The 15,519-nt window shown below is 38.2% G+C and overlaps 1 protein-coding gene across 5 annotated transcripts in view; it reads right to left on the bottom strand.

Annotated features, from left to right (window-relative positions):
* slc25a29l (solute carrier family 25 member 29-like) overlaps positions 1 to 15,519 on the bottom strand; it is a 62,646-nt gene that overhangs the window by 6,141 nt on the left and 40,986 nt on the right. For 4 of the 5 annotated variants that reach the window (XM_069916438.1, XM_069916436.1, XM_069916440.1 and 1 more), the window contains exons 2-3: positions 6,062 to 6,105; positions 3,515 to 3,598 (exon numbers count right to left, since the gene is read on the bottom strand). In XM_069916438.1, coding sequence (XP_069772539.1) covers positions 3,515 to 3,598; positions 6,062 to 6,105 — 128 coding nt within the window. Of the gene's footprint in view, positions 1 to 3,514; positions 3,599 to 3,917; positions 3,988 to 6,061; positions 6,106 to 15,519 lie in introns of all 5 variants that reach the window. The other variant, XM_069916439.1, reaches the window with a different exon arrangement.

Here is a 15,519-nt window from a genome sequence, read left to right as displayed (position 1 = left end):
GGGGATGGAGGGATTTCTAAATGGTGCAAGCAGCGTTTTAATTTCTCTTGGACATCATGTTCAGCAAAGTCACGTGGGCTGAAGGGCTTGATCATGTTTATAAACCTCTAGAACTAGGTGGCCAAAATCAAATACAGAACTCCAAGAATGATCTCACCAATGTTTTGTAAAGGTGTAACATGACCTCCGAGCTCACGTCCTCAGCTCCACAAGCACACATGCTTAGCTCTCACACAAGCAATCAACAAAGAAATGACTTGAGTCAACCTTCATTCTTTAATTTCAAATTACTTTTATTGTAAAAATGACTGAAAATGTTAAGCTTACTCAAATGAAATAATGACTTAACTAAATAGCATACTGAGGTAAAATTACCTCGGAATCACTCTCTGACCTTGGGGGAAAAAAAATAGGGAATTTTGAAATGTTGGTCTAAAGAAAAGTGAAGCCATTTCAAAATTCCACCCTTTCAAAAAGTAAAATTTCACTACATTTCATCTTCTACCTATGTGCAAGTCCCAATCTTTATTTAACTTCCTAAAAATTTGAATGAGTGAAAAAAATTATTGCATTTTATTTCCTGATTTAATGCCCAAAAAAATCTTTAATCTGATTGACTGGATATTAAGAGACCCTACAGAAAGACCAATCTAAGCACCAAGAACGAGGTAGAAGACTGTCTGCAAAGTTTGTAAAAAAAGATCAAGAGAAAGATGGGGTCCAAATTTGACCCCACCTGAAATTAGTGAGACAGAACAAATGATTTGGCTGGAGAACATACCTAAATTTATATCTAAAATGTACTTTGTGCTCCAAAATGAAAGTGCAAAACTAGGTTTACAGAAATCAAGAAAGAGATGGGAGTCGGATTTAGGAGTTGTAATAATGGAAAGATGCTGGTCTGATTGGTGTTTGGAGAGCATGACCTCAATTATAAATGCAAGATATGGAGTAGTACAATATAATTTTCTACACCAATTATATCTCACACCACAGAAATTACATAAATCAAAAATATCGGAGATGTTTAGATGTGTAACATGCTACTTGTGTGAAGGAGAGACCTTTCTGGTAGGATATTACAGAAACACTAACACAAATAACGGGGTGGCCTTCATGGACAACTGGCAGCTTAATCTCTTGGGCAATTTTATTGAAATAAGTAATAAAGTAACTAAATTCCAAATGTAATTTGTTAAATAGCCTTAGCTTTGACTAAGAAACGTATTGCGATTACTTGGAAATCCGACTTCCCTCTACAGAAAATATGATGGAAGACAGAGATGAACAGTTGTATACCTATGGAAAAAAAAAAATCACCTATAGTCTAAAGAACAAATAATAATGTACAGTACAACTCCGATTATCCGAAATCAGATTCTCTGAAATGCTCAGTTTTCCAAATTTAAAAAAAAATATTCCGATAAATTAGGATATCCGAAACAAATCAGAAATCTTCATTTATCCGAAAATTTTCCGGACCCAAAATGTCCCGGGAATTCTGGCTTTTGCAGCAGCAGGCAGACCTCAGGCTCCTGGGCACGAGTAGAGCCTTGGTGGGGAAGTGTTGGTGATTGGCGATGGCCAGCATTTTTTTTTTGTGAGAATTAAATATTATTTTAATGCTTAAAAAGCCCTCCATTGTTGTTTGTTGTTGTGTAAACACTGTTATAAGTGATTTTCTGTTGCTACTGGGCTGTTTCTAAAAAATGACTGGTTCTCCGAAAAAAAGTTGAACCGAAATAGGCTCCGTCTCGACCATTTCAGATAATTAGAGTTGTACTGCATTTATAAAAATATGGCAACCATATTTGGACTAATATGGTTCAAATAATTTTAATTTTAAAAAGTGCTACTATTATAAAAATGTAAGTGACCTTGCCAACTGTAAGCCCTGACAGTGTATGGATTTACATTGTGAAAGGGGTGGGAGGAAAGGGGTTATTTGAAAAATTTTACAATCTAAGCATTATCATTAGAAAGGGGGAAAAAAATTCAAAAGTTCATTAAGTTCGGAGTAGGTTTCTTTGGAATCAATTGCAGAATCATCCTCTCACTTCTGATGAGATTGCAATATACAGCAACTAAATTAAAGCATTACAGGCAGTCGCAGGGTTACAAACGAGATCCATTCTTAAGTCTGTCTTTAGGTCGAATTTGTAGTAAGACAGAACAGATCCATATGGTTCTTACTTAGCATGAGTTAGTCAAATATTTGTCTTAGTACAGTGGTTTTCAAACTGCTCCCCTAAACTTGCATTCCATCTTAAGCAATCCCAATGCCATAGGTGCTCTGTGATTAATAAGGGATTACTTAAGATGATATGTGAGTGGGAAGGGAAGGTTGAGAATCACTGCTCTAGACCTAAATGTTACTGAAATATTTTGCTTGAGAAAAATTGTCATTGGCCCATTTCCTTTGGAGCTATGAAACCGTGCACATAACGAGTCAATTAGGTACAATTAAAACAGTGGCTTTTCAAACTTTTTCTTTCCACTTGCATACCACCTTAAGGAATCCCTTTCTAATCACAGAGGACTTATGGCATAGGGATTCCTTAAGGTGGAATGAGAGTTTAGGGGCCAGTTTGAAAACCACTGATATAGTATATATTTTACCTTTCTATGCATATAAAACTACTGGAGTCAATTTCTTGAAGTACACACATTCAACAGCAACGTGATCCAATTTAAAATGGCAGAGAGCATTCTACTTACTCGAGCTGAGAACTGCTGAAGCCGTGCGTAGTCCGTAAGTCGGAAGTTCTTAATTTGGGATCTTAACTGTAGTTGCACTTCAAATGTCCAATTTGTTTGTTAGGATGTTTCGAAGTTTCAGGTTTGTAAGTGTTAATATGAATACTTAAAAAATCTGTGCCAATTTAACGCTTTTGAAAATGAACAAAATGTATTTTAAAATAAGCAGATGTAAAGTGGTGGGAATAGAATGATAGCTAAGCAAAATTTGTGTAAAAGAATGTGAACTTGTGATTTAAACAGAAAGGATGCAGCTCTTTTCTACAGTACATAATACCAAAAATGTGAAACTGATGTGTTAAACATTGCCAAAAGGACAAACAATCTGTTGTCAAAGCAATCCATCTGTTTAGTGTTTTTAAAAATAATCCACAAAGTCTTATTTTCTTGCATAAAGAACAAGTATTCCAAATTTGATCACTGATCTAGGTGAACTTGGCTCATGTTACCCAAACAAGTGATCTTATTGGTCATGGCCAGGCCTAATATCCAATGGTTCCTCAATGAAAGTGAAAATTTGATTTTCAGTGAGGACATTGTTTACTGGACTATGATGCTTCTCTTTAATTGAAGAGATTGACAGTATTCCTCTTCTATACCTTTAGTTGAAAATGGTCTTGTAAAGCAAAATTCCAAAACATCTGCTGTGCTCAATTAATCATCTTAATAGGGGAATGAGTTAAGAAAATATAAAAGTTTTTTTTTTATATATAAAAATTGGTGCAACCAGAAAAATGTTAAACCACTTGCTACTTACAGACTCTTGTTTAGCGATAGATTGGAAACAATGCAGTGTTCCACGGTAACGTGGTTGATCAGGATTCTGTACTTGAAGTCGAACCTAGAAAACAAACACATGTCTAGAAAAAGGAAAAGGTCTGGCTGGGAAGGATTAATAAAAAGGCATTTTGTCCACAGCTTATTCTAAAAGCATAAATGCAATTGTGGAGTGATATTTTGGATTAAATAGCATTCATTTATTGCTACAAATACTTAAAATCGTATGTTTAAAATTTACATTCTATAAAGTTTACAAGAAATAAATATATATATTTTATGTTTTTAAAACCAGTTTTGCTTTTGTTGAAAGCAACAGTCACTTAGTTTAAATTTACTCGGACAGAAACAAGGATATATAACATCACCTTTTCTGTACTTACTAGAAACTCTCCCGTGATGAGGCTTATCTCTCATCACAAAGTACACTTTTGCTGTAAATGAGGACAGCCCCTAGCTCAGAAAGTAGAAGCAGTTAAACGCAACAAACTTCACACATTACATGAATATAACAAGAAAAGGTGGCTTCATAATTTGACATGAATGCATCAGTAGCATAGTTTAAAATTTTTGGCTGCCATTAAACATAATACTTCGAATGATAATTCCCATTTACCTACACTAATATTGCACCAGTCATTGTCACAGAGTAAACAAATGTTTAGATATGACTGAAATGCAATGCCGAATCAAATACAACAAACTTTTGTTTGGCAGGGAGAGGATGTTATGCAGTTCCTGATAATCCCACCCCCATCTCTAAATTTCTCCTGCAATCTCATACATTGAGGCCAAATAATTTGTTTCTACCAAAGAGGTCCTTGTCCTTTATTCATGTTCTTCCCCTTGTGAGTACCATCACATTACTTCAATTGTGACCAGATCTATAGTGCAGGTATCAAGCTTACTTCTGAATCTACCATGGTGTACATTGATGCAGACACATGCCATCATTTATAGCCCCTCTGCTTACATGTTACTAGACTTTTCTTTCTTGTGTTCACTAACATATGATTCTTATTTTTAAAAAAATCCAAAATGCTTAAGTAACTCTTTGAATCTACAGAGTCAAAAAAGATGGCCAATGTTTCAGAGTGTGTCTGAGAACAGTGTAACAGAAACAGCCAGTATAGAGATGAAAGTGAAGGGTGTTAAATGATAGGTGGATAGTCCCTACCTTTCACCTCTTTAAACTGACAATCTTGTCTCAACAGACTTGAGGAGGGTCACAACTGTAAATTTCGACCATCTCTTCCTTCACAGATGCTGCTTGACCTGTCAAGATCCTCCAGCAGTTTGCTTTTTTGTAATCTAGATTCCTGCATCTGCAGTCTCATGTCTTCATTTTTTTTTTTTTAAAAAGCTTCTCACTGTGTGCTATCATACCTTTTCATGGAGGCACACCACTAGTTTCCCGCTTCCAGAAGTCCATCATAAATGCTGGTTTAAAATTAGCAGATAGGAGGTGCAGATACATCATGTGGACAAGCTAATTTTTAAGCCCTGCACTGTTATAGCAACACATTCTAATTTGTGGCCTAATCAATAACAGGTATACCCAGTGGATTCAGTACTTCAAGCTATTTTACTTCAGGAATCACTAATGTCCAACATTTCCACCAATGATACTGTATCCTGCTCTTTACTTCACGTTGCTGTATAAATAAGGTGATATTGGGGACAGAAATATAGCTTGGAATGAGATTTCCCCCTTGATCTACAGAACAGGTGAGGCTGATGGCATCAGACCCAGACTGACACATTGCCAGTTTCATGTCCTCTACTGGCTTAAAAAGCCAAAAACCTGTTTATTCAAGTGGGCCATGTGAGCTTCTCTCAGTCATCACATAGTTCAATGACCAGAAACAGAGATACAATTGGAGCTTCGAACAATTTAATTCAACTGATTAAACTTTAGCTATAAGACTACTGTTATTAACCAGATAAAATCAGGATGTCCAAAGATTTTAACATTTTACGATGGGATTGCAGTTTTAAGATATAAAATCAATGTTTAAATCCATGAACACTGATATTAACCTTAACAAATTTTTTCACAAAAATAAATCACTAAAACCATACAAAAAAAAAGTTCAATAAAGTTAAAATGGGGGACTTGGGCTTATACTTCTGTGTGTCTTTGGGAAAAGGTTACTGAATCATAGATTTAAATAAACTATTCCATTGAGGTAAATAATGTTCACTCATTCAGACACATTCAATGCTCCAACAGTTCAGAGCTCAAAATCCACAAAGAGTTGTTGAACATTTAAATAGGTAATAGCTTAATCATGGAGCCAATCAGATAATCATTACCTGGAGTGGCTGAATGTGTCTGAATAGAAAACAACATTAACAATAGTTTTTCCTGTGATTGTTTAATATGTTTCGAGATACAATTGTGAAGAACAGCAAAACTGTGAAATATTTTTCTTTTAAGAAAATAACTTTTTTGGTACTTTAAGCAGAGATTGGATTGTAAAAGTGTCAGAAATATTTAAAGTCACATTTCAAATTAAAAACTCACCTTTACAGTGTCAAAAGGATGCCCTACAAGAACACCTGCAACACCTGTAACAAACAAATGAAAATGTAAAAATTCTTTTTCAGTTTGTGTTAAATGGCCTTACAAAATGTGAATGCACTGATTAATATAAACATCAATATCTATCATAAAGTAGTTCATTTGAAATTCCTGTCAATCAGAGCCAGGCTGTCTACACTGCAAGGAAGGTTTCTATTTCTAAAATACCATATAGACAGGATTCTAAATATTTCACATTTCATCATGTATAACATTTCAGGTAGGTGATGCGGGGGGGGGGGGGGGGGGGGTGAGGTTTGTTGTAACCATCATATTCAATTTCATAACTGATACACTGTACATCAATCCACAGCTCTTATTTGAACTTACAGTTGTCCAAAGGTTTTCTGTAACCTCTTTCTCTCTCCCCCCCCCACCAACTCAAGTTTATCCAATTCAGGAAAAAGATCAGTCAGTGATCATTTCCAAAGATCCTCCAGTGTTTGAATTCAAGGGTGTGATAGTACAGATCTATCACCAATGTACATAGTGTATATAGTTACTGTATCTAGACTGTGCTTACAGCGATTGGCTGAGAGCTAAGCCACACCTATTGTTTGGGCCTTAAAGGGTTGTGTCCCTAGCCAGGTCGGATCATTCCGGACTGGTCGGCCACCTGTGAAGAGCTCCGGTCTTTTGCTAATAAAAGCCTTGGTTTGGATCAACAAGTCTTTGGTTCTTTCGACGAGCTCTACAAAGGGTAACTGCTTGAATAATCCAACTTTATTCCTTTACTAGAGCTTGAATTTTTTTTTAAGCTCAGGTCAAGACTGCTTTTTCCAGCTTTTAAAATCAGTATCCAGGTAATTGGTCCAGTTATTAAAATGAATGAGAGGCATCAACTTTAGGTCTCCCTAAAATGTTGCCAAGTAGCATAATTTTTCAGAGCAAAAAAAATGCTGGTGGAACTCAACAAGTTCAAAGATCAGAGTCTATACGTGACATCACATACAACCCCAAGATTCTTTCCTGGCAGCATTTCTACTTATGGGTAGTGCAAAAAAAAATGTACTGAAGATATATGTACAAAAAGAAAAACATAAACAAACTGTGCAATACAGAGAAAAAAAAATACAGTGATACATAATGTGCAAAGAATGTGGTCTCTTATTGAGTTTGTCGCTTAGGAGTTTAATAGTAGAGGGTTGGCAACTGTGCCTGAACCCCTGGCGATATGAGTCTTGTAGCACCTATATCTCCCTCCCGATTTTTTAATTTTAAATTTAGACATAGAGCACCCTTTCAACCCACAAGCCTGAGCTGCCCAATTACAGCCAGTTGACTTACAACCCCGGTAAGTTTTGGAGGGCGGTAGAACACTGGAGCACCTGGAAGGAAACCCAGGCAGACACAAGAACGCACAAACTGCACGAGATTCTCATACCAATCAATGGTGCTGTAACATTGAAATTCATCTTCCATTTAGCCGCCCACTCCTCCAGCCTGTCCAAGTCCCTCTGCATTTTCCTTACATCCTCCTCACACCCCACACCGCCACCCAGTTTAGTGTCATCTGCAAATTTGCTCGTTATTTATAATCCCCTCATCCAAATCATTAACATAAATTACAAACAACTGAGGACCCAACACCGATCCCTGAGGCACTCCACTCGTCACATCCTGCCATTCTGAAAAAGACCCATTTACTCCAACCCTTTGTTTCCTATCTCTTAGCCAATTTCCTATCCATGTCAGCACCTTACCTCCAATACCATGCTCCCTGATCTTGCCCATTAGACTCCCGTGCGGTACCAGCACTGTGCTAACTGTGCTACCCTGATCGGTGAAAACAGATCATGTCCTGGGTGGTCTGGATCCTTGATGACTGTTGCTGCTCTATGATGGCAGTGTTCCATGTACATGTTCTCAATGGCGGGGAGGGTTTTACTTGCTGTGTCCCGGCTGTGTCCACTACGTTTTGCATGGATTTCTGCTCAGAGATATTGGTGCCCGTAAACCAGGCTGCAATGCAGTCGGTCAGCAAACTTTCCACTGCGTGCCCAAGACGTTTGCCAAGGTTCTCGATACTCCTAAGGAGTTTTCTTCACAATTCACGTTTTAGGTCCAAGAAAGATCCTCCAAGCTAGTGACTCCCAAGAAATTAAATTTACTCATCCTTACTACTTCAGAAACCCAAATGATCATTGGATCATACATCTCTAGTTTTCCCTTCCTAAAGTCTACAATCAGCTCCTTAGTTTTGGTGATTTTGGGTAGGAGATTGTTGTTAGTACACCATCCAGCAAATTTTTAAAATCTCCCTCCTGTATGCTGACTCATTATGGTGGTATCATCAACAAATTTGTAGATGGTGTTTCCTACTGAGCCACACAGTCATAGGTGTAGAAAAGGGGGCTAAGTACATAGCTCTGTGGTGCTCCGGCAGTGATAGAGATTGTGGAGGAGCGGTTTTTAATCAATCCTCACAGATTGGGGTCTGCAGGTGAGGTAATCCAGGATCCAAATACATAGTGGGAATGGAGGCCCAAGTCTTGGGAGTTTAGCTTAAGATTTGAGGGGATTATGGTGTTGAATCCAGACTGGATGCTCTCTTGGATGTAGCCTGCACATCATCCTCAGATACTGACAGAAGAGGAGCAGAGTACAAGGTGGTGTGTAGTGGTTCTTCCTTTTTCTGATGGTCAAATTGGGCATAGAAGGCAGCTTTTATTGTCTCTTACTGCCCTAGATTTTATTTTGTAGCAGGTTATGTCACTTAGGCCTAGCTTCGTTGTTTCCATTCTCATCTAGAATCTCAAGCAAGATCCATAGGAGGAAAGAAATTGTCAATGTTTCAGGTTGAGACCCTGTATCAAGAGAGAGTGAGGGAGAGGGGTGAGCCAGAGGATAGTAGATGATTGGTGAACTGATTTTCAGATTTTGCTCACCAACATTTTAAACAAGTATGATCTTTAATATAATAGGTTCTCCTGAACAAAATTACAATGCTCCAAATCAGAAAAATGAAATCTTCACCAATGCTTTGCAGGTCATTAATGGATAGATGCAAAATTTTTCTTCACCTAACTAACTATATGAATAGAATTTTTGTAAAACACTTTAATGTCTGGTTTTATGAAAGATGTAAAAATTACAGTCTTTCTGATTTGAAACAATTCACATTTTCAATTGTGGTTTTTTTTCCCCTGTTGTGCACTTGTGTAATGAAGTTTGGACAGTTAAGTGGCAAGTGAAGTCTAGTACAGATAAATACGAGTTAATGTATCTTAAGGATAAACTAGGAATACATGCACAACAGAAAACAAGAATCTGAATGGAATCTACAGGCAAACAAATAATTAAAAGCCACAGTGGAATGACAAGTGCTAACAAAGCCATGGTATACAATCCTTGGCGAGAATTCAGTTACAGTGATGTTATATGAAACCAGCATTGGAACTGGGACAAGTGAACACCAATCACCAAGTGCCATATTGAAAGGACTAGCACTGGAAACAAAACAAAAAATAAATAATCTTGCACTGAGGAGTTACAACTACCTGCTGATAACAAATAGGGGCATTTCATTTCTGAGGAAAGACAGCAGGCAACTTTAAATTTATGAATTAAGTAGAGAATGCCTCTTTTTGGGAATCAAAATCTTTAAAATAAATTACTAATGAATCCAAGAGGAAAATTTAAAAAGTGGAAATTACTACCACGGGAAGGATGGTGAGATTCACAGAATGGGTAGAGGGGAATAAATACCATATATTTTGGCATACAAGTTGACCCTCTTATGTCAGCCTCATTTTAAGGGTTTATGGTATATCTGGCATACAAGTCGACCCCAATTTTCTTGCTGCCTGAGGTGCCCGTTGACTGGCATACAAGTTGACTCCCAAAGCTTGCAATGCCTGAGATGGGCTATTGACCAACGTATACATCAATCCCCAAAGATCGCATGGATTGATCTATGGGCAATGGCTGGAGGGTCCATGAAAATCTGTTGCAGACAGTTTTTTTTGGTTTTTCAAGTGTCGACTTATACGCCAAATCAGCACAGATTGGATTTTGAGGTGAATTTGAGTATATCCAGTGTAAAAGTCAACACCCATATTTTTGAGAGTTTTTTTTGGGTTTCACAACTCGACTTGCACACCAATATATACGGTACCAGCACTATTTGTCTGAATAGATATCTTTCATGCAGCTCTATGCAACGCTACAACATCTGGTAAACATGTCAGACTGCAGATGCTGGAAAACTGGAACAAAACCCAAATGTTGGAGGCAGTCAGCAGGTCAGGAGCATCCACGGAAAGTAAAAAGATAGTTGTTTTGGGCCAAAACCCTTTGTACAAATAGCAAAAAAAAAACGGGCAGATACCTGAAAAAGGGTGGACGTGGAGTATAGGTCGTGAGATGATAGGTAGGAGGGGAAGAGTAAACTAGGAGGTGATGAGGAAGAAACCAAGGGCTGAGGAAGATGCACTCTGACAGTAGAAGGGAAGGGGGTGGGGAGCTAAAGGAAGGAAGGTACGGGTGACAGACAGGTAAAGAGGGCAGGGGAGGGGAAAGAGGAGGAATGTGGTCAGAGAAACAAGAGAAAGTAAGAGGGTTTTTGAAGCAAAAAAATGGGGAGGTTTTCTGTTTGGTATTTGGAAAACAATTTTACTCTTACATAAAAAGTTATAATAAATTATCAACTTAGAGTATTAATGAAAGCAAAAACTAAGACAACAATTTATCATAGTTTATTGAAAAAAATAGCCAACTAATCATAATTCAAGCATATATCCAAGATTCAACTTCAGAGAGAAACAAAATGCTAGCTCTTTGTTTCATTGAAAAATATATCTCGCAACAATTAATTTGGCATTGAAATAACTGAAACCAAGACTTGATCCTTATCAGCCAATGATTTTACACACAAGGTCATCAAGTTCACCATTTCCAGGCAGCCTCCTGTCTTCTAATTCAATATTTTTTTTCTCCCCTATTTACTTTCCTCTTTATTAAAAAAAAAAAATCACAATTCTGATTTCATTCTTGGCCATTAATTTGGTTATTTTTAAAAATCCTCCAGTTTGATAAGTTATGGAGTTCTTTCCCCTGTTCATTAATCCTCAAATTTTCCCTGCGCTGTCATTGGTTTCCATTTTCAGCATTTGTCCTACAGTGGGTGGCATGGTTAGCACAACACTATCATTGCGCCATCGACCAGTGTTCAAATGGAGTTTGCACGGGCTTCATCAGTGGGCTTCAGTTTCCTCCCACCCTCAAAAATGAATAGAGCTTGTAGGTAAATTGATGCATTATGGCAGCACGGGCTCAGATGGGCCTGCAACTTGGTTGTATCTCTAGAAAAAATGTAGTGGCCTGCAAGGGCAAATCTAATTAATAAAAGATGCACAACCCAAACAACAATGACGTTTTGGCTCATTAAATCTGTAATACTCATTACGGTACATAAAATGTCAGCTATACTTACTCACATATCAGTCAATGGACCTTAAAAGTACTCAAGTCAGCTTTAGGCACGTTAAGGGTGATTCAAGAGAAAAGATGAATCTTTGTAGGGCTATTCATGTCAGGGGGAAAAATGCCACGCTGCTTCTGGCGTGGACCCTGGAGAGCAGGGAGCAGAGACACAGCACTCCCTCGCTGGTCCAACCACCTAGTCCGATCGCCATCAGCTCCGTACTAGTTTCAAACAGCCTGTTAAAGGAGCCAACAGTAGTTTATTTAAAAATCATGTGACTATGGGATCTAGACCCAAGATGGCTGTGTCCGTGTTTGGTAGTGGCTTCAAGGGGTTGCAGACGACTGCACGGGGAGAACGTACAAACCCCTTAAGGACAGTGGCAGATTTGAACCCATGTCACTGGCGCTGTAACAGCAATGCACTAACCGCTATGCTAACTGTGCTGCCTGTTAGGCATTAGACATTGCAAGATTAAGTCACAAGCGATCACAAAGTACACTTATAGAGTCCCCAGAGGTGCTGGATACCAGGGGTTTTTACTATACCTGTCATGTAAACAGATCAAAATGGTTAGCTCATACCAATAATAATGATAACTCTGCCAAATTTATTTCATACACCAACATGAACAGTACACAGCTGTTGACTTTCAACGATCAGAGAGTACAAAACGGCAATAGTACACACCAATCTATAAAGAACTGATAAAATGTATCTTACAAGACTAAAATCCAACCAAACGGTAAGAGGACAGAAAGAAGCAACAAAAAGAAAAATCATTCCATTCTAGTTGGACAGGGAATGGGGAAGGAGGGGGTGAGACATGTTCTCTCTCTCGCAAATATAACCTTCCTAAGATTTCTTCATCATGTGTCTGTCGCATAAATTTGAACTGTCTGGAGATGCTAAACTAATAATAGGAGATTACCTCAGCCCCAGACTGAAACAGTTTACAAACCAATCTGCATATGAATTTATCTAAACTACCAAGAAAGTGAGCTTGTGATATCCAATATTTGTAGTTGCAATGGCATTCTATAATTAACAATAATATCAGGACCTACTGAATTTGTGAACTTGTCTGAAATTTTCCTCAACATTTGCTTTTCTATCAAATGCCTGCTGATTCTTTCTACAAGTTTACAGATGTTACCACATGTGTAAAGAAGAATTCATACAATGACAAGACCGCGTATCAGCCAGACACAAGGAGTATAGTGGCATGGTGTCAGGTCAACAAAACAAATTCAGAAAGTGGGGTGAAGAACATGCCTTGGACAGTATCACAAATTGATATTGTAATCAATATTAGGTTTCAGGTGTAATGTCACCAATATGCTCTCCTAACCCAACCACGTTGATGCTACAGCCTAGAAAATACACCAATTCCTCAACTTTCTTCAAGAAACCTGGCATGCATCCAATGTCTCTTACAAGTTTAGACAGATACAGCACAGAAAGTATCCTGTCTGGATGATTCCCAGCTTGGGCAGAGCAACTTGGCAGTACCAAGACCACAAGAAATAACAGAGTTGTGAATGAAGGCCAGGCTATCGCGCAAACTAACCTACCCTTGCATCTAGACTCTCTACTACCTTGGAAAACAGTCAACATATTAAAAGCTCCAATCCATCCTGGTGGCACTCTCTTCTTCCCCCCTCTCAGCACACACACACACCAACGTACTTCCCCACTGTTATCAGACTATCGAGTGGACCTCGCATTGGTAGAAAAATGATGCCCTTGCATTGTTTTAGCTGAACTTTTTCTCCGTAACATTGCACTTTTGTTTTGCTTTGTACTACCTGTTGTATTCAAGGATAGGTGGACAGTCTGTTCCCTCCAGGCTGTGCGAGTTTTGTAACCAGCGCACAAAGGAAATTCATGTGTGCACAAAGTAGTTCAGAGTACAGTATAGAATAAAATCTTAACTAAATATGTTACTTCATAGAATGCAATCATGCTTGTATTATATTAAAACATTCCAATACAGTTTTATTAGCCACGAGACAGGCTGCACCAAAATTATCTTGAAAATTTCAATTTTACATTTGCACAAGCATTCAGAGCACACATACTTTTGTCACAGGAAAAGAAATTTGCACAACACAAGAGTTTTTTTGCACCTACTACTAAAAATTAGAGGGAACATTGCTGGAAAGCATATAAAACAAAGTTTTCCACTGTATCTAAGTAAGCGACAACTCTTGGACAGTTCACTCGTGTACAATCCAAGGTTGAATTTTGTGGACAGAATTTCCGTGCGTCCAAAGAGCAATAAATGGGTTCGTTCCCAAGCATCTACAAACCAAATATTGAGTGCAATTTATCAAAACACTTAAACATTAATGTTTACTTTCAATGTCACCAGGACAACTCTGCTCCACACATAACAGCTATGGTCCATACATGTTGATTTCTAGAGATGAGGTGACAGGGGCCTTTACACGAAAGTAGTTATTGCAACAATTCCCTCACCAGAATCCCATTTCCCATTCCTCCTCCACATCATAGTATCCTGGACTTGAAAATATTTAACAGTAACCTTTACAGTAAATAGCTCAAAATTCTAAAACTTCCTACCTAATTATACTGACAATAGTCATTATAAAGATTTCTGCAGTTCAGTCGCCATCTTATTACCAATCTTGTCAGAAGTTAAACATTTTTAAATTTAGACATACAGCACAGTAACAGGCCATTTGGGCCCACTAGTCCGTGCCGCCGTATTTACATCCAACTAACCTACACCCCTGGTAGGTTTCAAACGGTGGGAGGAAACCGGAGACCCTGGGGAAAACCCATGCAGACATGGGGAAAACATATGAATTCCTTACTGACAGTGTGGATTTGAACTCCGGCCTTGATCGCTGGTGCTGTAAAGGCATTGCACTAACCTGTACGTCAACTGTGCCACCCTAACTACTCCAGTTATGCCGCCCTTATGATTACTTTAGCAGGATGAAGATGACAGCCTTCAAAGTTACACCACCATTTCATGGAATAATCTTATGATCCTAAAGTCATACAGCAAATCAGCATGAAAACAAGTTGCTCATCAGCTAATCCCATTTGCTTGCACTTAGCCCATATAACGTCTAACCCTTTCTATCCACGTACCTATTCAAATTTCTTTTATATGACATAATTGTACCTTCCCCACCTCTTCCTTTGGCAACTCATTGCATATACAGTAAAACCCTCGGTATCCAGAATTCAAGCAACCAGAAGCCACAAGAAACCGGCAAAAAAATAATTAGAATGAATGATACAATAACCCAAGTTTAAATTGTATAAGTAAATGTTCTTTGAAGTAACACATAAACCTTTGGTGAAGATGGGAGCAAATATTCAGCTGGCAAGGTGTCTTGGTCATGCTCTTAGCAGCTGTTTGAGTAAAATTTGAATAAAGCAGTGTTTGAATAAAATGATGAAGAGCTGGCTGATGCCACTTGTCATTGCGGTGACTCTCTTAAGTGTTTCCTTATCCCTGCTTAGTAATTGTCACCCCAGTCAGGGGCTTGGAGGAGGAGAAGGGATTAACGTTCATCTTTTGGGTGGGTCTGTAGAGTGGTAGGAACCTGCAGATGCAGCGACAGTTAAACATTTTCAAAGAATGTGACTGAAAATAAAGTAAATAGCTTTAAGGTTTATATTCATGCAAATTAAGTTTGATCAGTGTAAGCACAGTTTTGCATTTTTGCCTTATTTCTTTTAAACAGTTTATTCTAAATGCCCTTGTATTAGTTAGGCAATGTAAGAGTAAGTCTCAAGCAACCAGAAATACACTTTTCCAGCATCTATCAATCCACATAGGTGCCGGATACCAGGGGTATCCACCCTGTGTGTGAAAGGTGGCCCCAGGTCTCTCAAATATTTTCCCTCTCAAATTTATGCATTCTAGATTTTGACTCCTAAATTTTGGAAAAGACTGTGACGATTCACCATATCTATTCACATCATGACTTTGACA

Source organism: Narcine bancroftii, chromosome 2, assembly GCF_036971445.1.
Source record: "Narcine bancroftii isolate sNarBan1 chromosome 2, sNarBan1.hap1, whole genome shotgun sequence".
Taxonomy (NCBI): Eukaryota; Metazoa; Chordata; class Chondrichthyes; order Torpediniformes; family Narcinidae; genus Narcine; species Narcine bancroftii.
The sequence above is the reverse complement of the archived record's forward strand: the minus strand, read 5'-3'. Positions and strand labels throughout refer to the sequence as shown.